The 26,889-nt window shown below is 43.5% G+C and overlaps 1 protein-coding gene across 1 annotated transcript in view; it reads left to right on the top strand.

The window, feature by feature from the left end:
- Positions 1-25,395, top strand: part of LOC115208542 (nidogen-1) — a 62,515-nt gene extending 37,120 nt beyond the window's left edge. The window contains exons 12-20 of the mRNA XM_029776672.1: positions 13,853-13,981; positions 16,581-16,817; positions 17,258-17,430; positions 18,409-18,535; positions 20,226-20,397; positions 20,663-20,820; positions 21,192-21,315; positions 22,221-22,333; positions 24,537-25,395. Coding sequence (XP_029632532.1) covers positions 13,853-13,981; positions 16,581-16,817; positions 17,258-17,430; positions 18,409-18,535; positions 20,226-20,397; positions 20,663-20,820; positions 21,192-21,315; positions 22,221-22,333; positions 24,537-24,655 — 1,352 coding nt within the window. The 3' untranslated portion in view covers positions 24,656-25,395. The remainder of the gene's footprint in view (positions 1-13,852; positions 13,982-16,580; positions 16,818-17,257; positions 17,431-18,408; positions 18,536-20,225; positions 20,398-20,662; positions 20,821-21,191; positions 21,316-22,220; positions 22,334-24,536) is intronic.
- The last annotated feature ends 1,494 nt before the right edge of the window (positions 25,396-26,889 follow it).

Genomic DNA, 26,889 nt, shown 5'->3' with positions numbered 1-26,889 from the left:
GTGCAGAACGCCTTCCAGAACTGGGACGAGAACGTAGGACCCCGGTCGAAGACCATGTCCACAGGCAGTCCATGGATCCGGAAGACATGCTGCACCATGAGCAGGGCCTTCTCTTTGGCAGAGGGATGAGTCTTGCTGAGGAGTCTTGTTCTGTGCACACACCGTGCAAGAGGCGACGAATGCGGACACGTCAGGAACCATAGTAGGTCACCAAAAGTGCTAACGCACAAAGGCCAGTGTCCGATCGGCGCTCCAGGACCACGGAGCGGACGGCGTTTGGAACGAACATCCGGTTATCAGGGCCCCCCTGGGTTCGAATGGGAACGCTGCGCCTCATGGACCTGCTTCCCTATTCCCCAGCTGAGTGCCGTCGCCAGGCATGAAGAGGGAAGGACGGGGGAAGCCAACGTGCTGTAACCCCAAATAAAGCGGCGATAGAAGTTGGCGAACCCCAGGAAACGTTGCAGCTGCACCCTGGACGTAGGCTGAGGCCAATCCATCATTGCTCTCACCTTCCCGGGATCCATCTGGACACTCCCATTAGAGATGATGTAACCCAGAAAAGGGATGGTGGAGCGTAGGAACTCGCACTTCTCCACTTTCACAAACAGCTGATTCTCTAGAAGGTTTTGAAGGACCTGCCGGACGTGGAGCACGTGTTCTTGAGGGGAGCGGGAGAAGACGAGGATGTCATCAATCTAGACGAAGACAAACCGGTTCAAGATGTCATGGAGAACATCATTCACCAGAGCCTGGAACAGAGCAGGGTCGTTGGTGAGGCCAAAGGGCATGACCAGATACTCGTAGTGGCCACTGGCCGTGTTGAAGCCAGTCTTCCACTCGTCCCCCTCTCGTATCCGCACCAGGTGGTAGGTGTTCTCTAAATCCAGCTTGGAAAACACAGTGGCCCCCTGGAGCGGCTCGAAGGCCGAGGAGATGAGTGGTAGCGGGTAACAATTCTTAACCGTAATGTCATTGAGTCCCGGGTAGTCAATGCACGGGCGCAGGGTCTTGTCCTTTTTCAACACGAAGAAGAACACTGCGCCGGCGGGAGAGGAAGAGGGACAGATAAATCCAGCAGCTAGGGAGTCCCCAATGTAGGTATCCATAGCTTTGGTCTCCGGTCCCGACAGAGAGTACAGATGTCCCCGGGGCGGCATGGTGCTATCCCGCAATCCCTCAATCATAGGGTTGGTGAGGCGGAAGCGACGTGGCCAGGGCCTTGCTGAACACCTCCCGGAGGTCCTGGTACTTTGTGGGAATGGCGGAGAGGTTCGGGGCACTTTCCGAGCCCCCAGGAAGACGTCCCGGGGCAGGTTGTGCTGACTTCAGGCAGTGGGCGTGGCAGAATGGGCTCCAGCCCATGATGGTACCAGTAGACCAGTTAATGAGAGGATTGTGTCATTGGAGCCAGGAGAATCCCATTACCACGAAAATCAGAGGGGACTTGATGAGCAGGAACAGGATAGCCTCACTGTGGTTCCCTGACACCCGTAGGTTGATGGGAGTGGTGTTGTGGGTGATGTGGCCTATAGAGCGCCCGTCCAGCGCTCTAACGTCCATGGGAATGGAGAGGGGCTGAGTGGGGATGTTCAGCTCGGACGCCAGGGTAGCGTCCAAAAAGCTTTTGTCAGCCCCAGAGTCAATGAGTACCCGGAGAGATTTGGACTGGTCTCCCCACAGCAGAATGGCATGAAAAGGGGTGCGAGCAGGGGAAGCAGGAACGTTCTCTATATGGCCCACCAGAGTACTTGCTCCTACTGGTGAGCCTGGTTTCTTTAACTTCTTACGGATACATGGGACGGTAGCGTCTCACCTGGCCAACATCCGGTGAAATTGCAGAGTGCAAAATTCAAAAATACTAAATTCAAATATTTAACATTCTTGAAAATATATGTTATACATAAAAATAAAGCTTACCTTCTTGTTAGTCCAGCCAAGGTGTCAGATTTCAAAAAGGCTTTACAGCGAAAGCAAACCATGCGATTATCTGAGGACAGTGCCCAGCACACAAATGCATAACAAATCATTTTCAACCAGGGAGTTCTGAAAGTCAGAAATAGCGATATAATATATGCCTTACCTTTGAAGATCTTCTTCTGTTGGCACTCCAAAAGGTCCCAGTTACATTACAAATGGTCCTTTTGTTCGATAAAGTCCTTCTTTATATCCATAAAAACTCAGTTTAGCTGGCGCGCTTCAGTCAAATCACTTCGGGAAATCGTTTTTTATTACAAAGAGAGTGAAAGTAAAAGCATGCTATCCCCTCATGCACGAGCCTCAGTCTAATGGCCCTCTGATAGAGCACTTGCCAAACGCGCTAGTGTGTTTCAGCCTGGGCCTTGAATTACGTCATTCAGCTTTTTCCCGGGTTCTGAGAGCCTATGGGAGCCGTAGGAAGTGTCACGTCATGCCAGAGATCCCCTGTTTTTGTTAGAGATTATCAAGGAGGGCAAGAAATGGTCATAGAGGGCGCTTCCTGTTTGGAATCTTCTCAGGTTTTGGCCTGCCAAATGAGTTCTGTTATACTCACAGACACCATTCAAACAGTTTTAGAAACTTTAGGGTGTTTTCTATCCAAAGCCAATAATTATATGCATATTCTAGTTACTGGGCAGGAGTAGTAACCAGATTAAATCGGGTACGTTTTTTATCCGGCCGTGCAAATACTGCCCCCTAGCCCCAACAGGTTAAAGGACAATAAATGACTCCCAGGCTGCAAGCTCATCCTTGACCTTCTCCAAGACGCCATGCAGTAACATATTGGACAGTGTCTCTTGATTCCAAGCACTCTCCGCTGCCAACGTGCAGAAATCCACCGCATAATCAGCTACACTGCGGGAGTCCTGCTGAAGCTGGATTAGCTTCCGGGTGACATCTCACCCGGAGAACAGGGCATCAAAGACCTTCCTCACTTCTCCTACGGACCCCTTCAGACGAGCGCATATGGCCGGCTGTTGTTCCCACACGGCAGAAGCCCAGGTGAGAGCCCTCCCGGACATCAGCGTGATGAGATAGGCTATCTTTGAGCGATCCGAGGGGAAGGAGAAGGGCTGAAGCTCGAAGACGAGGGCACAGTGAGCTAGGAATGCCCGACAGGTGCTCAGCTCTTTATTGAAATGTTCCGGAGGAGGTGGAGTGACCGATGAGACGGCGCTGCTAGCAGGTGAGTTGCTGAGGAGCTGTGGGTTTACCCCCGTGGTAGGCTGCCTCCCAGACAACCCGTGGAATTGCTCCAGCAAACTGTCCAATGCCCGGTCATGGCGTTCAGCCAAAGTTTGGACCCCCTCCACAAGGCCACGAAGCAATTCCTCAGGCATACCGATGGTGGCTCCCTGGGTGGAGATGGCGTTGTACAGCTGGCCCAGGTTTGCTGGGTCAGTCATGGCCAGTTCATACTATCTGGTATCAAGGTAAGACCCAGATGCAGACCATGTCGAAGTAACAATGTTTATTATAGCAACAGGGGCAAAGGTACAAGACAGCAGGCAAGCTCAGGGTCACCTCAGGCAGAGGTAGGTAATCCAGAGATGGGGCAAAGTTACAGGACGGCAGGCTGAGGGTCAGGGGCAGACAGAGTGGTCAGGTGGGTGGGTACAGGGTCAGGACAGGCATGGGTCAAAAAACAGGAGGACGAGAAAAGAGAGACTAGAGAAAAGCAGGAGCTGACACAAAAACTCTGGTTGTCTTAACAAACAAGCGAACTGGCAACAGACAAACCGAGAACACAGGTATAAATACACAGGGGATAATGGGGAAGATGACCGGGGGGGGGGGGGGGGACAATCACAAAGAGAGGTGAACAGATCAGGGTGTGACATTGCCTTAATGACAGCTTTGCACACTCTTGGTATTCTTGGCATTAAGCTCAGGTCTACCCTGTTTTCATCCTTGAGATATTTCTACAACTTGATTGGTGTGTACCTGTGGTAAATTCAATTGATTGGACATGATTTGGAAAAGCACACACCTGTCTATGTATGGTCCCACAGTAAGGTCCCACAGCAAAAACCTAGCCATGAGGTTGAAGGAATTGTCCGTAGAGCTCCGAGACAGGATTGTGTCAAGTCACAGATCTGGGGAAGGGTACCAAAAAAATGTCTACAGTATTGAAGGTCCCCAAGAACACAGTGGCCTCCATCGTTCTTAAATGGAAAAAGTTTGGAACCACGAAGACTCTTCCAAGAGCTGGCCCTCCGGCCAAACTAAGCAATCAGGGGAGAAGGGCCTTGGTCAGGGAGGTGACCAAGAGCCCGATGGTCACGCTGACAGGGCTCCAGAATTCCTCTGTGGAGATGGGAGAATCTTCCATAAGGACAACCATCTTTGCAGCACTCCACCCTTGCGGAAGCCACTCCTCCGTAAAAGGCACATGACATCCTGCTTGGAGTTTTCCAAAAGGCAGCTAAAGACTCTCAGAAACAAGATTCACTGGTCTGATAAAACCAAGATTGAACTCTTTGGCATGAATGTCAAACGTCACGTCTGGAGGACACCTGGCACCATCCCTACGGTGAAGCTTGGTGGTGGCAGTATCATGCTGTGGCAATGTTTTTCAGGGGCAGGGACTGGGAGACTAGTCAGGATAGAGGGAAAGATGAACGGAGCAAAGTACAGAGAGATCCTTGGTGAAAACCTGCTCCAAGCACTCAGGACCTCAAACTGTGGCGAATGTTCAACTTCCAACAGGACAACGGCCCTAAGCACACAGCCAACACAATGCAGGAGTGGCTTCAGGACAAATAAAATAAAATCAAATTTATTTATATAGCCCTTCTTACATCAGCTGATATCTCAAAGTGCTGTACAGAAACCCAGCCTAAAACCCCAAACAGCAAGCAATGCAGGTGTAGAAGCACGGTGGCTAGGAAAACCTCCCTAGAAAGGCCAAAACCTAGGAAGAAACCTAGAGAGGAACCAGGCTATGAGGGGTGGCCAGTCCTCTTCTGGCTGTGCCGGTTGGAGATTATAACAGCACATGGCCTAGATGTTCAAATGTTCATAAATGACCAGCATTATCAAATAATAATAATCATAGTAGTTGTCGAGGGTGCGACAAGTCAGTAACACCAGAGTAAGTGTCAGTTGGCTTTTTCATAGCCGATCTTTGAGAGTATCTCTACCGCTCCTGCTGTCTCTAGAGAGTTGAGAACAGCAGGTCTGGGACAGGTAGCACGTCCGGTGAATAGGTCAGGGTTCCAGCAGGTCTGGGACAACAGGTCTGGGACAGGTAGCACGTCCGGTGAACAGGTCAGGGTTCCATAGCTGCAGGCAGAACAGTTGGAACTGGAGCAGCAGCACGGCCAGGTGAACTGGGGACAGCAAGGAGTCATCAAGCCAGGTAGTCCTGAGGCATGGTCCTAGGGCTCAGGTCCTCCGAAAGAGAGAAAGAAAGAAAGACAGAGAGAATTAGAGAGAGCATATTTAAATTCACACAGGACACCGGAAAAGACAAGAGAAATACTCCAGATGTGACAGACTGACCCTAGCCCCCCGACACATAAACTACTGCAGCATAAATACTGGAGGCTGAGACAAGAGGGGTCAGGAGACACTGTGGCCCCATCCGATGAAACCCCCGGACAGGGCCAAACAGGTAGGATATAACCCCATCCACTTTGCCAAAGCACAGCCTCCACACCACTGGAGAGATATCTCCAACCACCAACATACCATCCCGGGACAAGGCCGAGTATAGCCCACAAAGATCTCCGCCACGGCACAGCCCAAGGGGGGGCACCAACCCAGACAGGAAGACCACGTCAGTGACTCAACCCACTCAAGTGACGCACCCCTCCCAGGGACGGCATGGAAGAACACCAGTAAGCCAGTGACTCAGCCCCCGTAATAGGGGTAGAGGCAGAGAATCCCAGTGGAAAGAGGGGAAACCGACCAGGCAGAGACAGCAAGGGTGGTTCGTTGCTCCAGCCTTTCCGTTCACCTTCACACCCCTGGGCCAGACTACACTTAATCATAGGACCTACTGAAGAGATGTGTCTTCAGTAAAGACTTAAAGGTTGAGACCGAGTCTGCGTCTCTCACATGGGTAGGCAGACTATTCCATAAAAATGGAGCTCTATAGGAGAAAGCCCTGCCTCCAGCTGTTTGCTTAGAAATTCTAGGAACAATTAGGAGGCCCGCGTCTTGTGACCGTAGCGTACGTGTAGGTATGTACGGCAGGACCAAATCGGAAAGATAGGTAGGAGCAAGCCCATGTAATGCTTTGTAGTTTAGCAGTAAAACCTTGAAATCAGCCCTTGCCTTAACAGGAAGCCAGTGTAGGGAGGCTAGCACTGGAGTAATATGATCACATTTTTTGGTTCTAGTCAGGATTCTAGCAGCCGTATTTAGCACTAACTGAAGTTTATTTAGTGCTTTATCCGGGTAGCCGGAAAGTAGAGCATTGCAGTAGTCCAACCTAGAAGTAACAAAGGCATGGATTAATTGTTCTGCGTCATTTTTGGACAGAAAGTTTCAGATTTTTGCAATGTTACGTAGATGGAAAAAAGCTGTCCTTGAAACAGTCTTGATATGTTCTTCAAAAGAGAGATCAGGGTCCAGAGTAACGCCGAGGTCCTTCACAGTTTTATTTGAGACGACTGTACAACCATCCAGATTAATTGTCAGATTCAACAGAAGATCTTTTTGTTTCTTGGTACCTAGAACAAGCATCTCTGTTTTGTCCGAGTTTAAGAGTAGAAAGTTTGCAGCCATCCACTTCCTTATGTCTAAGACACAGGCTTCTAGCGAGGGCAATTTTGGGGCTTCACCATGTTTCACTGAAATGTACAGCTGTGTGTCATCCACATAGCAGTGAAATTTAACATTATGTTTTCGAATGACATCCCCAAGAGGTAAAATATATAGTGAAAACAATAGTGGTCCTAAAACGGAACCTTGAGGAACACCGAAATTTACAGTTGATTTGTCAGAGGACAAACCATTCACAGAGACAAACTGATATCTTTCCGACAGATAAGACCTAAACCAGGCCAGAACTTGTCCATGTAGACCAATTTGGGTTTCCAATCTCTCCAAAAGAATGTGGTGATCGATGGTATCAAAAGCAGCACTAACATCTAGGAGCACGAGGACAGACGCAGAACCTCGGTCTGACGTCATTAAAAGGTCATTTACCACCTTCACAAGTGCAGTCTCAGTGCTATGAGGGGGTCTAAAACCAGACTGAAGCGTTTTGTGTACATTGTTTGTCTTCAGGAAGGCAGTGAGTTGCTGCGCAACAGCTTTTTCAAAAATTTTTGAGAGGAATGGAAGATTCGATATAGGCCGATAGTTTTTTATAATTTCTGGGTCAAGATTTGGCTTTTTCAAGAGAGACTTTATTACTGCCACTTTTAGTGAGTTTGGTACACATCCGGTGGATAGAGAGCCGTTTATTATGTTCAACATAGGAGGGCTAAGCACAGAAAGCAGCTCTTTCAGTAGTTTAGTTGGAATAGGGTCCAGTATGCAGCTTGAAGGTTTAGAGGCCATGATTATTTTCATCATTGTGGAAACTACCCAAATACAGGTGTGCCAAGCTAGCGTCGTACCCAAGACTCGAGGCTGTAATTGCTGCCAAAGGTGCTTCAGCAAAGTACTGAGTAAAGGGTCTGAATACTAATGTACATTTGATATTTTAGTTTTTTAGTTTTGACAAATTTGCAAACATTTCTAAAAACCTGTTTTCACTTTGTCATCAGATTGATGAGGGAAATAACTATTTACTCCATTTAAGAATAAGGCTGTAAAGTAACAATGTGGAAAAAGTCAAGAGGTCGGTATACTTTCCGAATGCACTGTATGGACAGTACCAAAAGAAATGATCTAATGACTCTGTCTCTTCGCAGCAAAATCTTCAGAGCTGGGAAGGTTGAATCCCCCATATATATATATATAACATTCTATTGGTTTCAAGAATATTGTATAATAATTTAAATGGAAAAATTCAAAGTTCTGAATCTGGCGACATTTTGCGTATCAGTTCATAAACCATGTGCCATGGAATTGCACAGTTGTCAATTTTTTGGTCCTTAATTAAATGAAACTGGTGTACTTTTTTATTAATCACAATTTTCTTTAACCAATTTTAGTTTTTAATGCAGGGCCGACAGAAAAGTTCCTTACTTTCCCCCTTCCACTTCCCCCTCCCCTTTTGCGGCAATGCTGCAATTAGTTAGTTGTAATTTTGGGTAGAGCAGACATTTCCATATGTTTTTGTTAGCTGCATGTGTGACATAACTCCACCAGTCCTATTTATGATATAATTTACAAAGATTGTACCTTTTATAAAAAAAATGGATTGAAAAATGATGTATTTTTATGAATTATTATATTTGAGTTTAACCAAAATATTTGTTGTATTATTTGTTCTGTGTTTTCAGGTGGATTCAACTGAAATTTCAAACAACTTTCTATGGCTTGTTTTAAAAATAGAGATATTTTGGAGATTATTTCATTTCCAAATAACCGAAAGTGAGAGGTTGTAATCTGAATAAAGGGAAGAAGCCATTCTTGAACATGGCGTGAGACATTTTTACTAATTTTCTAGAGAACCAGTTCGGATTTAAGTATAGCTTTTGTATGACTGACGCCTCTAGTGAGAGGTCTAATGCCTTAATATTTAATCATTTCTGCCCTCTGAATTCATATTCACTATATAAATAGGCCCTTTTTTGCTTATATAATTTTAAAAACAGGTCCCTTGGTGTAGGCAAGACCATAAGAAAATAGGTAAACTGGGATATGACTAAAGAGTTAATTAGGGTGATTTTTCCACAAGTAGACAGGTATTTTCCTTTCCATGGTAGCAATATCTTATCTATTTTTGCTAACCTTTTACAAAAATGTATTGGAGTGAGATCATTTCTTTCTTTCTGGATATGTGTACAGAGTATGTCGACATCACCGTCAGACCATTTTATTGGTAAACTACACGGTAATGTAAAAGTTCTAGTTCTTCTATGAGGCTGTGGTGGGATCCAAGTTGTGGATTTAAAAGAAAACAGGAATCAGCGTACAATGACACCTTTGTTTTTAAGCCCTGTATTTCTAATCCCTTGATATTATTGTTGGATCTGATTTTAATAGCTAACATTTCGATGGCCATAATAAATTGATGTGCCAATAGTGGATAACCTTGTTTTACTCCTCTTGACAGTTTAAAACTTTCTGAGTAGCCAATATGTACTATTTTACACCTAGGGTTACTATACATAACTTTAACACATTTTATAAGAGATTCTCAAAAATTGAAATATTCCAGGCATTTATATATAAACTTCAGTCGTACTTTATCAAATGCCTTTTCAAAGTCAGTTATGAATACCAGGCCTGGTTTCCCAGATATTTCATATTGTTCAATTATTTCCAGTACTTGTCTTATATTATCTCCAATGTAGTGTCCATGTAAAAAACCTGTCTGATTAGGATGAATTATATCCGACAATACCTTTTAAATTCTATGCGCTATACATTTTGCAAAAAAAATTGCATCACAACACTGAAGTATAAGAGGCCTCCAATTTTTGAAATGGACTGGATCTTTATATTTCCCACTTTGATTCTGTTTCAGTAATAATGAAATCAGACCTTCTTGTTTAGTGTCTGATAATCTACCATTTATATAGGAGTGGTTAAAACATGCTAATAACGGTAAATCTGAGTATAAAAAAAAGGTTTGGTGTACCTCCACTGGTATGCCATCGAGCCCTGGAGTTTTCTCAGACTTAAACGCTTTAATTGCATCAAGAAGTTCTTCCTCTGTAATTTGACCGTCACATGAGTATTTCTGTACAGCGTTTTTTTTACATTATTAATAGAAAAACAATCCATACAATTAACTTTGTTTAGTGGAGATGGAGGAGACTGAAACGAAAACATGCTTAAAGTACTTTATTTCCTCTTTCAAAATATTGTTTGGTGAATCGTGGGTGACTCTGTCATTTGTGACAAGTTTCAGTAAATTATTTTTGGCAGCATGTTGAAGATTAAAACATAATTTGGTGCATTTTTCTCCATATTCCATCCAGTTCACTTTATTTTTTATAATATATTACACTTGATCTTTTTTGAATAAGTTCATCCATTTCTTTTTGTTTTTCCTCAAACTTATTCTGAGCCTCTATGGTACAGTTTTTATTGCTATCTATCTGTTCTGTTAGTCCTTCCATTTCCTTTGTTAATATGGACTCTTTTGACCGAAATTGCTTTTGAGGACTGAATTTCATGGCCCCTAAAGGCACATTTAAAAGTGTCCCATACAATAAGGGGATCTGCTGTACCTATGTTATGTTGGAAAAAGTCAGTTATACGTTCTTCTGTCCTAATTAAAAACAAGTTATCATCCAATAGGCTTTGATTACATTTCCAATATCCTCGCTCACGTGTATATTCTGTAAGAGTAATATAAATGCCAATTATTTGATGGTCTAACCGCATTCTGTCCCCTATAAACACTTTTTAAACTTTTGGTGTCAGAGAGAATGACATAAGAAAGTAGTCAAGACAACTAGCTTGATTGAGCCTCCGCCATGTATATCTCACTAGGTCAGGATTTTTACGCCTCCATATAGCCAATAGTTCCAATATATCCATGACATTCTTGATTTCCTTAAGGGTGATAGTTTGAAGTGTGATTTCTTTTACGGTCCTTAGAGGTATTTAAAACCGTATTATAATCTCCCACCATAATAATAGTCTTGTATTGCTTGTAGGGTTGATAAATTATTATATATATTTTCAAAGAAGCGCGGATCATCATTATTTGGAGTTAATGAGCCATATCTGTTTATGGTCCAATAACATATTTAAAATCATCCATGTACCTTGAGGATCTGTTTGGACAATTTGCACATTTGGATCAAAATTACTGTTAATTAATATAATCACCCTTTTAAATATCTCTTGCCCATGGGAGAAATATATTTTGCCGCCCCAGTCCTTTTTCCACACAACTTCATCTAAAATTGTTGAATGAGTTTCCTGTAAACACTAGATATGATATTTCTTCTGATTGTCTCTTCTTATTATCTGCTAAACCATTACAATTATAACTGGCTATACTAATTTCACAATTTACCATAATGAGATACAAGTTTCAAATCTAAACTCAGCAAAAAAAAAAAACTTCCCTTTTTCAGGACCTTGTCTTTCAAAGATAATTCGTAAAAATCCAAATAACTTCACAGATCTTCATTGTAAAGGGTTTAAACACTGTTTCCCATGCATGGTCAATGAACCATAAACAATTAATGTACATGCACCTGTGGAACTGTTGTTAAGACACTAACAGCTTACAGACGGTAGGCAATTAAGGTCACAGTTATGAAAACTTAATACACTAAAGAGGCCTTTCTACCGACTCTGAAAAACAGCAAAAGAAAGATGCCCAGGGTCCCTGCTCATCTGTGTGAACGTGCCTTAGGCATGCTGCGAGGAGGTATGAGGACTGCAGATGTGGCCATGGCAATAAATTGCAATGTCCATACTGTGAGACGCCTAAGACAGTGCCACAGGGAGACAGGACGGACAGCTGATCGTCCTCGCAGTGGCAGACCACGTGTAACAACACCTGCACAGGATCAGTACATCCGAACATCACACCTGCGGGACAGGTACAGGATGGCAACAACAACTGCCTGAGTTACACCAGGAATGCACAATCCCTCCATCAGTGCTCAGACTGCCCGCAATAGGCTGAGAGAGGCTGGACTGAGGGCTTGTAGGCCTGTTGTAAGGCAGGCTATAACGTAACAAAATGTGGAAGAAGTCGCTCGACCAGACAGGACTGGCAAAAAGTGCTCTTCACTGATGAGTCACGGTTTTGTCTCACCACTGGTGATGGTCGGATTCGCGTTTATCGAGGTGGAGGGTCCGTCATGGTCTGGGGCGGTGTGTCACAGCATCATCGGACTGAGCTTGTTGTCATTGCAGGCAATCTCAACGCTGTGCGTTACAGGGAAGACATCCTCCTCCCTCATGTGGTACCCTTCCTGCAGGCTCATCCTGGCATGACAATGCCACCAGCCATCCTGCTCATCTGTGCGTGATTTCCTGCAAGACAGGAATGTCAGTGTTCTGCCATGGCCAGCGAAGAGGCCGGATCACAATCCCATTGAGCACGTCTGGGACCTGTTGGATCGGAGGGTGAGGGCTAGGGCCATTCCCCCCAGAAATGTCCAGGAACTTTCAGGTCCCTTGGTGGAGGAGTGGGGTAACATCTCACAGCAAGAACTGGCAAATCTGGTGCAGTCCATGAGGAGGAGATGCACTGCAGAACTTAATGCAGCTGGTGGCCACACCAGATGCTGACTGTTACTTTTGATTTTGACCCATTATTCAATTTGTTAGTCACATGTCTGTGGAACTTGTTCAGTTTATGTCTCAGTTGTTGAATCTTATGTTCATACAAATATTTACACATGTTAAGTTTGCTGAAAATAAACACAGTTGACAGTGAGAGGATTTTTTAAATTTATCATAATATATGTGCGTAAACTCACCATTACAAAGTACCATAATGATTGAGTGTCCATAGCTATACCATGATATTTGCGTTGCTACTAAGTAAACCTCCAATTGTTCCCCACTATTCCACCCGCTAAAACCCCTCCCTGTTCCAAGATGGGTTGTCATCCCAGTGACCGGCAGACCACCCCCGTCACCCCGAATCCCAGGGACCCTGAAAGACCGGGACCCATCCTTCGAAAAGAGCACACAGTGCCACCTACAGAACAGGCATGCACAATTGAGCAAAAATCAGGAGATTTGATTAACTTTGTCAAGTCCTAGGTGATGGAGATCAGATATACCCCCTTCCCCTGAAAACACACACTCGCTGGTCTCCAATTGTGACCATTTCCCCAAGCATCTCTGTGCAGCCAGACCTTTGATTATTTTGTGCCACCAGGGCCACAATAATATGCCCCCTCTCTGATTGTCCGAGTGTGACCCCCCCCCCCCCCCCATGAGTTACTGCAGATGTGTCTCGACTTGCCTTTGTAGCCCTTGTCTAGTTACTAGGCCATATTAGAATAGTATACGTTACTGTCCAACATGCAAAATAAAGTTGTCTTTTGCTTTTCTTGGAATCCCCCCAGACACCTCAGAAACACACAAACCCTTCAGCTTAAAAAAACAGACCATGTCTTTTCTCTAAACTCTCCACTGGGTCTCTTTATGTTGGACCCTCTGAGTCCTTCTCGTTGTAATGCACCCACACTGAGGCCCCTGCGAGAGGAAATGTGTCCACCTGGACAAGAAATGCAAACAACCCTGCCCTACAGCTGGGGAGCTCGTTGGTCACGCGTTTTATTCATCCATCCATCCCAGTATTTCTTTTTTTCCCTCGTCCAATGCAACATGGCCCACCACCAAACGAAAGCAGTAGGAATTTCCATATGTCCTTGTAGAATTTGTGGATTTGTAGAACTCCTTTTTTATTTGTTGGCCTTAGAGATAGACTTTAGAGGTTGAGGTAGTGAGCTGGGTGTGTTACATCCAAGTTGCATCCAAAGAATGGTATCCCTGAACGCTAAGCTTCAACATGTGTACACAGTACTTTAGTTATGCAGATACAATGTTTTATTGACTGTATTTCTTTCCCCATCTAACACCATTACATAACACAGTATGTGACATGTCATGAATGTATGTTTCACATTTAGATACTTTATATAGTAGTGCAATACCAATACTTTTTGTATTTCCATTGCAGGGTATAATATTCACATTCCAATTGACTGTGTATATTTCAGCTATATATTTAAATATTTTGATACCTTATTTTCAGTTGAATTTAGCATCTGTGTCCTTATTGTTTCTCATTGACTGTTGTTCCTCACACACACAGACATTGATGAGTGTGAGCAAGGTCGCTGTCACCGGGACGCCGTCTGTTATAACTCTCAGGGCTCCTTCACCTGTCAGTGCCGCCCTGGTTTCCATGGCGACGGCTTCCAGTGTGCCCGTGGCTCCCCAGGTAGGTAACCCCTGTGCTTTTTGGTGTAAATAAATCCCCTTTTCAAACCCCAAATTGTGTGCGAGGAGTTCTTCTCAGGGTCATGTTCATTTGGAACCAAACAGAAGTTTGATCCCCGGTCAAGTCATACCAATGACTCTAAAAATGGGTGAATCTGCAATTCAAACACTAACAAACTTGTCACCCGGCCAGTGCTTTGGTAAATAGTTCAGGGATGGGGCTGGAGAAATGTAACCATTCTCAAGTGTATAGATGGAGCTATGGATGCAAGAACTGACCATCCATGACATCAAAAGTATAGTTTTAACCATGCTTTAAAGCGATACATTGTTTGTTTGCAATTACAATGTTTACAAACATTGGCGTAAAATAAGCTTATATTTTGGGTTCTGATGGGGTACGGCAGTTGAAATAAGTTCATGAGACATTTATAAGTTGTGATGTGCAGATTGGCCCTTTAAGGAAATGGACAGGGGGTGTACATTAATCTGCCTCATGTTGCAGAAACAGGATATAGGCTCCTACCCTATGGGCCATTTTGTCTCAGACACGGCTACTGATACTTCTAAGTTAAACAGCAGCCAGAGGCAGTGTAGTCCAAAATGTGCAAGGGAAGTCAAGAGACATGCATTCAGAAGGAACCTCTAAATTGTACGGCTATGTCCGGAAGTATCTAAATAGTGTACATTGCATGGGTATAGTTCGAGCTCTCATCAGACGTCTTCTTCCCCTCAAATCATTAGGGTTCGCATAGTTTTACTTTTCTGTCTTTGTGCCAACAGCTGGAACATGTGAAGCTCCTATCAGTATAGTTTGGTTTAGAGGGAGGGGGAGGGGGAGAGGGAGGCGGGGGAGCAAGACAGATTTGTTATCAAAGGAAAGCATAATACACCAGAGACAAACTGTTTATATTGAACGTCCACACAAGCCATAGTGGACTAAACAGTATATACAGTGCATTTTATTAGTGGAGGTCTACTCGCTAAGTTAAACAAGTCTATCAGTGTTGCGTCATCGCCTGGCACCAGTAGAAAGTTATTTAATCATGGAACGCTCCCAGCATGGTGGAACATGGATTGAGGCGAAGGCCGGAACTGTGTGTACTTCCACAAGACTGATATAAGACTATGTGAGACTGCTGAAATATGGAACTGTTAGGGGGAGGGAGGATGGATGAAGGGTGTGTGTGCGTGTGCTTCGGGGTCCTGAAACTCACTCTGAACTGAGTGTCTGTTGGTTTCTGGTGTGCCTTGACCACATGTCACCCTATTCCCTCCCCCCTTGAATGACATTTAAAGGTTGACATTTGACACTGTGCATCCTTCCTGTGCGGGGATGGATATAACAACACACAGATGTTATTTAGGGAGGATAAAGGAATGGAAAGGGAGGTTGGTGTTGATACATAACATACGATCCCCGTTTCGGAAAGACCAACATAGCTGCTCATTCTCCATACAATTAGGGCCAAAGGCCTGGAACATGTCACAAGGATGTGCTGGAATAGAGCCAATGCTCCCACACTCCCGAATACAGACTCCTGAGCTGCGTCCCTAATGGCCGATGTAGTGCACTACTTTTGGCCAGGACCAATAGTCCAATTTAGTTGAACATAAAGGTAAAGATGCCCTGGAGTTACAAACAGGAATTTAAACATTTAATAAACAACAACTGAAGTAATAGGAAAAAGTAGGACTTGCCCCTATTGACTTAACAACCAATCCATTTTCTCTTTGATTCAACTCACCACTGTATATTTGGGAATATAGGGTATGTGTATTCAAGTGTTCTATTATTTTTCTATAGTCTGCAGCTTTCATGTCATGTACTGGAGCCTTGGGTGTTTGTGAGTTGGCATCTTTCTCAGATGTTACCTCTTTGTTCATCCAATCCAGGTGTCAACTGCATGTATGTACTCCACCACGCTAATTATACCTCCTCCTCCAGTTTTGTCATATTTTGTACAAGCCTTCTGAAAAGGGGCATAATTTTGTCCTCCTTTGTCTGAACTTGTACTTGTAGTACACATTGTAGTGTCTGGACCCTGTGAGAGTTGACCTGGTTGTCTTCCTCTCGTCTCGACGGTTGACGACCGTCTGACAAAAACTGTTAACTGTTTCCATCGTTGACTAATTGTCTTTATTTGGTGGCTTTTGTTGATTGTTGCGGCCAGACGTTGTGCATAGCGCAGATTGTATGTTCCGGCTGTTTGAGATTGTTATGACTAGTGTGTGGTTAACCAGACAGATACCCTGGGGATAAGTCTTTCAGTGAGACACTATATTCCAGATGTCACCGTGTCTCCTATGTCAGAGTTACGGGAATGCAAAAATATTCTACATTGAATCATATGCTCATCAGCTCTCTCCTTATTCCATGTTTTCCATATTAGTAGAGGGCAAGTAACTTTAGTTTTGAACTGCCATGTGCCATGTAGTACAGTAAGGGAATTATATTTAAACCAAAGCTATATAGCGCTTTAAAAAGAAAGCAATTTCTTAGAAACCTTTCTAAAAGACATGTAGGATCATTTTTATTTTCTTAATTTCCTCTATTTCTTTTATTACTTCTCTCATGTCATCTTTCTGTTTTATTCCAGAGCTTGAGAAGACGCAGTGTGAGCGAGACAGAGAAAGCATCCAGGTCTCTTCCAACACAGGCTCGTTTTCCTTCTTCCGCCCACGCCCCGCCGTCAGTCAGTATGTTCCTACCTGCGACCAGCATGGTGCCTACGAGCCCACCCAGTGCCACAGTAGCATTGGGCAGTGCTGGTGTGTGGACGGCAATGGTCAGGAGGTCCCCAACACTAGAACTGGCCCCGGCCAAAGACCTTTGTGTGAGTGACTGCCTCAAAATGGGAAGGGTCCGATTGGTCATCCTTGGCTTTTACCTTAATATTCATATTCAACATATTCATGCATTCATAGCACTCATGTCTATTCCATTGCACTCAACATTTGTACCCGTATGCTAAATAAAAATACAGTAGGAACCCACTGGGCGCATACTGGTTGAATTAACATTGTTTCCACGTCATTTCAACAAAAAAATGATATGTGATGACATTAAATCAACGTGAAAAACCGATTGGATTTGCAAAAAGTAATCAAAATAAAGTAACTTTTAACCTAAATTCAATGGCATTGTTGAAAGTTTGTTGATTTCACATTTAAATCAGGTTAGTTGAAAACTCAATCATATATAAATCAATACTAGATGTTGATAGGACATCTGTGCCTAGTGGGAAATGTAACTTCAGTTGTCCTCCCTTGACAGGTATTGACCAGGGAGTGATTCCTCCCCCGATCGGACCCACCACCAGGCCGGATGTCTCTCCTGTGGCCCCAGGGACCCACCTGCTGTTTGCCCAGAGCGGGAAGATCGAGCACATCCCTCTGGATGGATACAGCATGAACAAAGGGGAGGCCAAAGCCCTGCTGCACCTGCCTGTGAGGCTCCACATTGACGCACCTCAACTCACCTCACATTATCTCAAACAGATAGTCACTCATTCAGTCAAGCACTGCACATCTCTCGCTACAAGCACTGTGGGAAGTTACTTATTGACTCACAAATGTTAACTCACTCACTCTCTTCTCGAGTGAGAGATTCACTCAGTCAGTAAGTCACTCCTCTGTAATCCCCGGCATACCACACTTTGTTAAGATGGCCGCTCACCAGATGGCCAGAGCTGTCTTCTCAGACCCCCAGTCTTAGGTTGAATGAAAAGAGGGGGATTTGCTAATCTCTTGCTCGCATATCAGATGTTTCCTTTAACCGGACTGAGAGTGTGTTGATGGGTGTTGTGGGTCCACGCACCCACTCTCTGGAATGTTCCAAATGCCACTTGAACAATCTCCTGATTGTGTGAGTCGACCATCCATACTCGTCCTCAGGCTTTTCATCTTTCTTCTCACTAGCGTGGAATGGTCTGGCAGAACATGTAACTGGACATACAAAGGGATTCTTCCCCATAAAAGCTTCAATTGTTTGGCGAGCCGCATTCTGCCATTGTGAAATGTAATGTAACATTATGTACTTCTTATGTAATTTGGTTGAACCCCATCTGTGAAATGAATGGGTGAGATATTATCACTGTTAAAGTAGTTCCTGTTCTGCTTGCAACATAAATGTGACAATCTAGTTAAACAATTTATTACATTATAAATTGTTCTCTTGCTGTGAACAGGGGTTCTATTGAGTGTGTGTGTGACATCCTATATTCTGACACTTGCATGGTTTCCAATTAGCAGTTAAGGGAAGAAATAAGGGCTTTTTTTATTAGTGCCAGGCCAGCTACACACACTACTATGGTGCAAAGTGCATCGGATGATTGGTCTTTTCAATGTGACAATGTGTTTGTATCTGTCCCGATCTAAATAAACCATTAATCAATAAAACCTTCTGTCTTTATGTGTTGCTCCCAGGACAGAGTGGCGATCGCCGTGGCCTACGACTGTGTGGAGAAGATGGTGTACTGGACGGACATCACAGGGCCCTCCATCAGCAAGGCCAGCCTGGAAGGAGGAGACATAATTTCTCTCATCACAACAGGTGAGCAGTACACAGGTCTCAGGCCAGTCTGGAGGGAAGAGACACCATCTTACTCATCACAACAGGTGAGCTGTTCACAGGTCTGAGGTCAGCCTGTAGGGAGGAGAAACCATCTCTCTCGTCACAACAGCTTTAGTACGCAGGTCTCAGTCCAGTCTGGAGGGAGGAGACACAATCTCTCTCGTCGCAACAGGTGAGCGGTACACTGGTCTGAGATCAGATCAAACCTATCTAGCATGCTCCATGAAATGCATCAAGAATGGTAATAGTTAACTTTTCATTTATCATGTTTTATTTCTCATAATTTATCTTTATAAAGGCTTTACATGTAGGTATAATGTGTGAACAAAAACACATTAGCGATCTGTCTATCCATCAAAAGTTCCATTAATTTCATCTTTTGACATGTGTGAAACAACACGGACCAATGGCAGATTGCCATCCATTGTCTTGGTAGTCTTTCAATGCTCACTATATATCCAAAAGTATGTGGACACCCCTTCAAATTAGTGGATTGGGCTATTTCAGCCACACCCTTTGCTGACAGGTGTATAAAATCGAGCACACGGCCAAATAATCTCCATTGACAAACATTGGCAGTAGAATGGTCTTACAGCTCAGTGACTTTCAATGTGGCACCGTTATAGGATGCCACCATTCCAACAAGTACGTTTGTCAAATTTCTGCCCAGTCAGCTCTAGTAGCAACAACGGCTCAGCCGCAAAGTAGTAGGCCACACAAGCTTAAGATCACCATGCGCAATGCCAAGCATCGACTGGAGTGGTGTAAAGCTCTCCACCATTGGACTCTGGAGCAGTGGAAACGCGTTATCTGGAGTGATGAATCACGCTTCACCATCTGGCAGTCTGATGGACAAATACCTGCCCGAATGCATAGTGCCCACTGTAAAGTTTGGTGGAGGAAGAATAATGGTCTGGGGCTATTTTTCATGGTTTGGGCTAGGCCCCTTAGTTCCAGTGAAGGGAAATCTTAACGCTACAGCATACAATGACATGCTAGATGATTCTGTGCTTCCAACTTTGTGGCAACAGTTTGGGGAAGGCCCTTTCCTGTTTCAGCATGACAATGCCTCCATACACAGAAGAAGGTCCATATAGAAATTATATGTTGAGATCTGTGTGGAAGAACTTGACAGGCCTGCACAGAGCCCTGACCTCAACCCCATCGAACACCTTTGGGATGAATTGGAACACTGACTGTGAGCCAGCTCTAATTGCACAACATCAGTGCCCGACCTCACCAATGCTCTTGTGGCTGAATGGAAGCAAGTCCCTGCAGCAATGTTCCAAAATCTAGTGGAAAGCCTTCCCAGAAGAGTGGAGGCTTTTATAGCAGCAAAGGGGGGACCAACACCATATTAATGCCCATGATTTTGGAATGAGATGTTCGACGAGCATCAATGTAGTGTCCCCCAGGGATGGAAATAAAGCTTGCCTAAGGATAGTATTGTTTTATACCGGGCTTGTAGAAAATGTGACCAACTAGCTTGCTGTCTATTGAAATGTCATCTTCTTAAAGTTTTTGGACCCAGGCTTGTAGGAATTGCAGTCTACTAGCCCGGCTGGCCAGTGCCCCAACTCCTTAAGTTCCATCCCTGATGACTCCCATAGAAAATCAGTAGTTTCTGTCCGATCTAGGCATTATGATGTCCTCCTTCTCTTTTCGTTAGACCTGGAGAGTCCAGAAGGTTTGGCTATCGACTATCTGGCCCGACTAATGTTCTGGACGGACTCCATGAAGGACAGGATTGAGGTGGCCAAACTGGACGGAAGCCAGCGCCGTGTCCTCTTCGACACCGACCTGGTCAACCCCCGGCCCATCGTCGCTGACCCCTCCTATGGGTACGTGTCTTTGGACAATGTCTTAGTGATTCCTTTGATGCAAATTTGTGATAAAATAAGCAGTTAGTTCATTGTGCTGAAGATATATTGTCCTTAACCGCTAAGGCCTGGAACGATTTCGCTAGCGAATCTGGCATGTTAGCCTTTTCATGGTTTCGATAGCATAATGTAGGTTTGACGACACAAATCACCAGTACTGTGTTGGTTTAAAAATATGGTTCTAAGCATTGTGACAGGAACATGTTTTTTCTGGCTTGTTGTACAGACGAGTCTACTGGGCAGACTGGAATAGAGACGGGCCCAAAATCGAGATGTCCAACATGGACGGAACCGACAGGACAGTCTTGGTTAAGGACGACCTGGGGCTGCCCAACGGCCTGACATATGACCCTGAGAGCCAACAGCTGTGCTGGGCCGATGCTGGTAAGAGGCTATGCTAAACATAACACTGTCGATGCTGGTAAGAAGTTACGAAAAAAATGCTAACACTATCTGTAAAAAGCTATGCTAAACGTGCTTACACTATTGATGTTGTTGAGAAGGTATACTAAAAATGCTAACACTAGTGGTGCTGGTAATAAACTATGCTAAACATGCTAACCCTATTGTTGCTGGTAAAGACGCTACACTAAACATGCTAACACTATTGATATCATGAGCTAAACATGCTATGTAGCAATCCATGGGAAAATCCCACTCTACTGAGGCAGTTCAAATGACTCAGTTAGTTAGAGCATGGTGCTAGCAGCAGGGATGTTGGTTTGACTGCTGCATGTTTTCTTTTACCTTTACAGGTACTCGTAAGGTACAGTGTATGGACCCCAACGGTAGGAACCGTAGGACTATTGTGGAGGGGATTCAGTATCCTTTCGCCATCGTATCCCATGGGAGGAACCTTTACTACACTGACTGGAGAAGGTATGATCACCTGGGCCCGATTTCCCAAAAGCATCTTAAGGCTAAGTTCATTGTTTGAACCTTCGTAGGAGCGTCGTAAATCTCCTAGCTGTTTCCCAAAACTATTGTTACTAAAGTTGCACATGAAAATGCTTGTTATTTACTGACTGCCCTTCTGTAGATTCTCCTACTATACACATAAAATCTCTGCTATACATAGAGACAGATAGGCCTAAACATCTTTATTCTGTGTGACTGACGATAACTGCGGAACGAAGTTGACAACAAATACAAAGTCGCCAATGTCTTTACAATTGTTACAAACAAGCGAAGGATAAAAAATGCTTCAAATTAAAACAGAGATGACTGCATTAAAATAGAAATACAGTAGGTCTAGACCTATAGGCTACATATCCCTATATATTTAAATAATATAAAAATTAATTCCATGATCAATAATTTGAGTTCTAATTTGCTAATTGTCAGCTACTGTCTGTAATTTTTGCCTAAATATATGTCATGATGTGTAACAATAAGCATTTCACTGCACCTTTCATACTGTGTACATGACCTTTCATAAGCTGTGTACATGACCTTTCATAAGCTGTGCACATGACGAATACAATTTCATTTGCTTAATTCATTCATTCATACACACGAGCATGCATACATTTCCCATTACTTACAATGCTCAGATTTGTATACACCAGGCCAGTATATTGCCCCATTTTCAAAAGATTAATGAAAATAAAATAAAAAAACCTTGGCAATGAATGATAGAAAGGATTCTTGTCATGTAGAATTTAGTTTTTCATGGTAGTCAATAGAGTAAGAGCCTTCAAAAGAATGGTAGTAGACTTCATAGTTAGGGGGGGGGGCAGCGAATGTTTAGAGAATGTTCTGATAATGTTGTTTGCTGTTGCCAGGGAGGCGGTGGTAGCCGTGGATCGCACAACGGACAGAGAGACAGATGAGTTTCTGCCACAGAAGCGTTCGCGAGTGTACGGCATTGCCACGACCCCAACTCAATGCCCACAAGGTAAGCCTCTTCACACTTCCTCACTCTCTCAATAGCCTTGGTTTGCATCCCAAATGGCACCCTATGGTCAAAATAAGTACACTGTATAGGGAATAGGGTGCCATTTGGGGATAGTCGAGGTCAGTGGTCACCAACCTTTTCTGAGTCAAGATCACATTCGTAGTCAAAAAGTAAGCCGAGATCGCTCGGTCAGGAAAATAAAAATAAAAAACATGACTTAAAAAATGTTACATTAATCTAATAAAAACTGTTTTGTAGGAATGAGGTTTGTGCTGTAGGCCTAATACATTATCACAGCCTAATGTTCTTTTCAGACAATAATATATTTCAAAACTCGAGCTTTGATAACAAAATAGATCAGTTGGTGTAGCGCTTTTGAGGCACAGCTGAGCATAAATTGAAATAATTAGCAAATAATTTGCCTTTATATTTTACTGGACTGATGAGAGGTACAGTTGAAGTCGGAAGTTTACATACACTTAGGTTGGAGTCATTAAAACTCGTTTTTCAACCACTCCACAAATTTCTTGTTAACAAACTAGAGTTTTGGCAAGTCGGTTAGGACATCTACCTTGTGCATGACACAAGTATTTTTTCCAACAATTGTTTACAGACAGATTATTTCACTGTATTACAAATCCAGTGGGTCAGAAGTTTACATAAGTTGACTGTGCCTTTAAACAGCTTGGAGAATTGCAGAAAATTATGTCATGGCTTTAGAAGCTTCTGATAGGCTAATTGACATCATTTGAGTCAATTGGAGATGTACCTGTGGATGTATTTCAAGGCTTACCTTCAAACTCAGTGCCTCTTTGCTTGACATCATGGGAAAATCAAAAGAAATCAGCCAAGACCTCCACAAGTCTGGTTCATCCTTGGGAGAAATTTCCAAACGCCTGAAGGTACCACGTTCATCTGTACAAACAATAGTACGCAAGTATAAACACCTTGGGACCACGCAGCCGTCATGCTGCTCAGGAAGTTCTGTCTCCTAGAGATGAACGTACTTTGGTGCAAAAAGTGCAAATCAATCCCAGAACAACAGCAAAGGACCTTGTGAAGATGCTGGAGGAAACAGGTACAAAAGTATCTATATCCACAGTAAAACAAGTCCTATATCGACATAACCTGAAGGTCGCTCAGCAAGGAAGAAGCCCCTGCTCCAAAACCGCCATAAAAAAGCCAGACTACGGTTTGCAACTGCACATGGAGACAAAGATCATACTTTTTGGAGAAATGTTCTCTGGTCTGATGAAACAAAAATAGAACTGTTTGGCCATAATAACCATCATTATGTTTGGAGGAAAAAGAGGGAGGCTTGCAAGCCGAAGAACACCATCCCAACCGTGAAGCACGGGGGTGGCAGCATCATGTTGTGGGGGTGCTTTGCTGCAGGAGGGACTGGTGCACTTCACAAAATAGATGGCATCATGAGGCAGGAAGACGATGTGGATATATTGAAACAACATCTCAAGACATAAGTCAGGAAGTTAAAGCTTGATCGTAAATGGGTCTTCCAAATGGACAATGACCCCAAGCATACTTCCAAAGTTGTGGCAAAATGGCTTAAGGACAACAAAGTCAAGGTATTGGAGTGGCCACCACAAAGCCCTGACCTCAATCCTATAGAAAACTTGTGGGCAGAACTGAAAAAGTGTGTGCGAGCAAGGAGGCCTACAAACCTGACTCAGTTACACCAGCTCTGTCAGGAGGAATGGGCCAAAATTCACCCAACTTATTGTGGGAAGCTTGTGGAAGGCTACCCGAAACGTTTGACCCAAGTTAAACAATTTAAAGGCAATGCTACCAAATACTAATTGAGTGTTTGTAAACTTCTGACCCACTGGGAATGTGATGAAAGAAATAAAAGCTGAAATAAATCATTCTCTCTCCTATTCCTTATTCTGACATTTCACGTTCCTAAAATAAAGTGGTGATCCTAACTGACCTAAGACAGGGAATTTTTACTAGGATTAAATGTCAGGAATTGTGAAAAACTGAGTTTAAATGTATTTGGCTAAGGTGTATGTAAACTTCCGACTTCAACTGTACCTACTGCTGCTTTTGGTGGGGTTTGCTCTTATTCTTATTCAGACCACATGTAGTGTGCATTTGATTTCAAAGTACAAGTTAAAGTACAATTGTGCCAAATAACTAGAAACTCCTGTAAGTGATGGTAATGTTATCCAAATGTTTCCCGCAGCGTATAACTACTGCTCGAACAACGGAGGCTGTTCACACCTTTGTCTACCTCGCCGCGGCGGCTTCACCTGCCGGTGCCCAGACGTGGTGAACGGAGGCTGTGTGGAGAGGAACTTGTGAGGACTGAAGAGAGAATAGTAGATTATCCTCCTAACTGCACAAAGGGGTTGTGACATGTGTACCTTCCAACTTCCTCTTTAGAGGAAGAATAATTAAGCTGCATCCGGTTGGGGGTTACTCTGTAGCCCAAATCCATTCAGATTGCTAGGCCTCTACTGCTCAGTTTCTTGTTGATTCCCCTCTGGCAGATTTGAGAGGATTGGGTAGTTTGTAAGGATATGATAGCGATCTCTACTGTAGTTCTCTGGTTAGTTAGGTGGAGTTGCTATCCTATTGCTTACACCTATCTAGTCCTTTGACCTTGTTACTGTTACGGTGTGTATTTGAAATCTCCCAAATTATTTTGCCATTATTTTCTGATCCATTTGATAAAAAGTCACATTGTATTTTTTTGTATTGTAAATAAATACCTGAAATATAGACGTATTATCTGAAGTACACGTTTCCATTGGTGCTCTTGATGACCAGTTATAGCTGATTATTACTGTGAAGGTGTACAGATTGTTAGGCATAACGCCAGGTTGTTGGTGTTTGGCTGCCACAAGCCTATCTGGAGAGAAGTTGGCCCATCGCCTTTTGATGACCTCATTCTCCCCTTGAGAGGGTTGACAGCCCACCATAGGAGTGTTACATAAGGTTAATGCGTGTACTGTGTGTGCAGCTGTGCGGTGACTATGAGAAAAAACAAGATCATTTACATTGTGCAGCTGTCCTATTAACATTTTTACAAGTTTGGTGTACATGGTCTTTTTTCCTTGTTAGTACAGTAACATGTTAGTTATCAGGAAGCTATTTGTCTTTTTTAAAAGCATACAGTAACTATAATACCAGTTTGTGGTTTGTGAAAATACACATTGTCATTTGTAAATGCATTATATTTCAAAAATATCTCAAAATGAACTGTGGTGAACGCAAAATCTCTGGCCATGGCCTATGTAAGTAAGCCTTGTCCGAGCCAGAACGGCCAATAGGGCAGATGCCCATCTCCTGTCTTTGTAGCGCTAGTCTATCAAATTGCTATACCATAAATCCATCTCCTTAATTCTGAGTGCCAAACAGGGGCATCAGCCCCATTTTGTAAGTCTTTGGTATGACTCGACAGGGGATTGAATCCCTAAACTTCCAATCTCAGAGCAAACACTAACAACAGTTGGCCAGTTATCGTCTTATATGCTATGGAAAAAAAATGGATTTCCGCCTAAACAGGCATGCACAAATGTAATTATTTTTTCATGAGATGGCCATAAACAATAACTGCTAATGTTGCAAAGTTTTAGAAATATCTGGTACTCACCTTTCTGGTAATTTTTTTTAAATAAATTGCTGCGGTGTACTCACTTTTGAGGACACAAGCTCAAGTACATAGTATAAAAAAAAAATGTAAGTAATTTTTTTTCCTATTCAACAAAAGTGGAATTTCTCCTAACATGCTGACCACACCGGTCGCGTCGTGTGAGCGAGTATTGTAAAATAAATTTACACACGTTATTCAATCATTGCTCCAACACTGCACACGAGTGTCTGCGTTGCCAGGCGCTAAAATATAAATAGTTTATATTTTAGCCTCTCCCGGCCTCTCCCATCTCATTGGTTTTTAAGAGCATATACCCAAGTGCCATCTCCTCATTGGTGTTTAGCAGCATATACCCACGTGGGTGATTGAAAGATGAACTGACTTCCACACTCCAGTTGTTGTAGTAATACACTGTAAAGTTGGTTGCCAGCCGCCATATAAAGTCCAAAGAAGTAAAAAAGAAGCCTACGGAAGGAGGAGAGATGACGAGAAAGGAATTCGGTTTACCGTTTTATCTGTGGATTAATTGTCAGAGTAGAGGACCTTTTGCATTTCAGGTAAAATATCAACCCAATGTTTATATCCCAGGACAAATTAGCTAGCAACAGCAAGCTAGCTAGCTAAATTGCCATAAATGTTTAATGCTTTTCGACCTGTCCCCAAATTAATATAATTGATTCAGAGTTTGTTTTGATATTTCAACCTGCGTGTTCTGATCGCTTCTGGTGTGGTTGAACAAAATCAACGTGCACGTGTCCGGTTTGGTCAGCATGTAAACATCCACTGAGCAGTGCAGAGATACCATTCAAATGTGTGCAGACTCGTTAGAACAAGTGATTTCATCGGTCTGTGGAAGTGGGCCACCTACTGGTAGAGTTTGTTTTTTGGATCTATTTAAAAGTTGGTTTGAAAAAGTACTGCATTGCATTACAACACCAAC

Source organism: Salmo trutta, chromosome 14 (assembly GCF_901001165.1).
Source record: "Salmo trutta chromosome 14, fSalTru1.1, whole genome shotgun sequence".
In the NCBI taxonomy this organism is placed as follows: Eukaryota; Metazoa; Chordata; class Actinopteri; order Salmoniformes; family Salmonidae; genus Salmo; species Salmo trutta.
The sequence above is the reverse complement of the archived record's forward strand: the minus strand, read 5'-3'. Positions and strand labels throughout refer to the sequence as shown.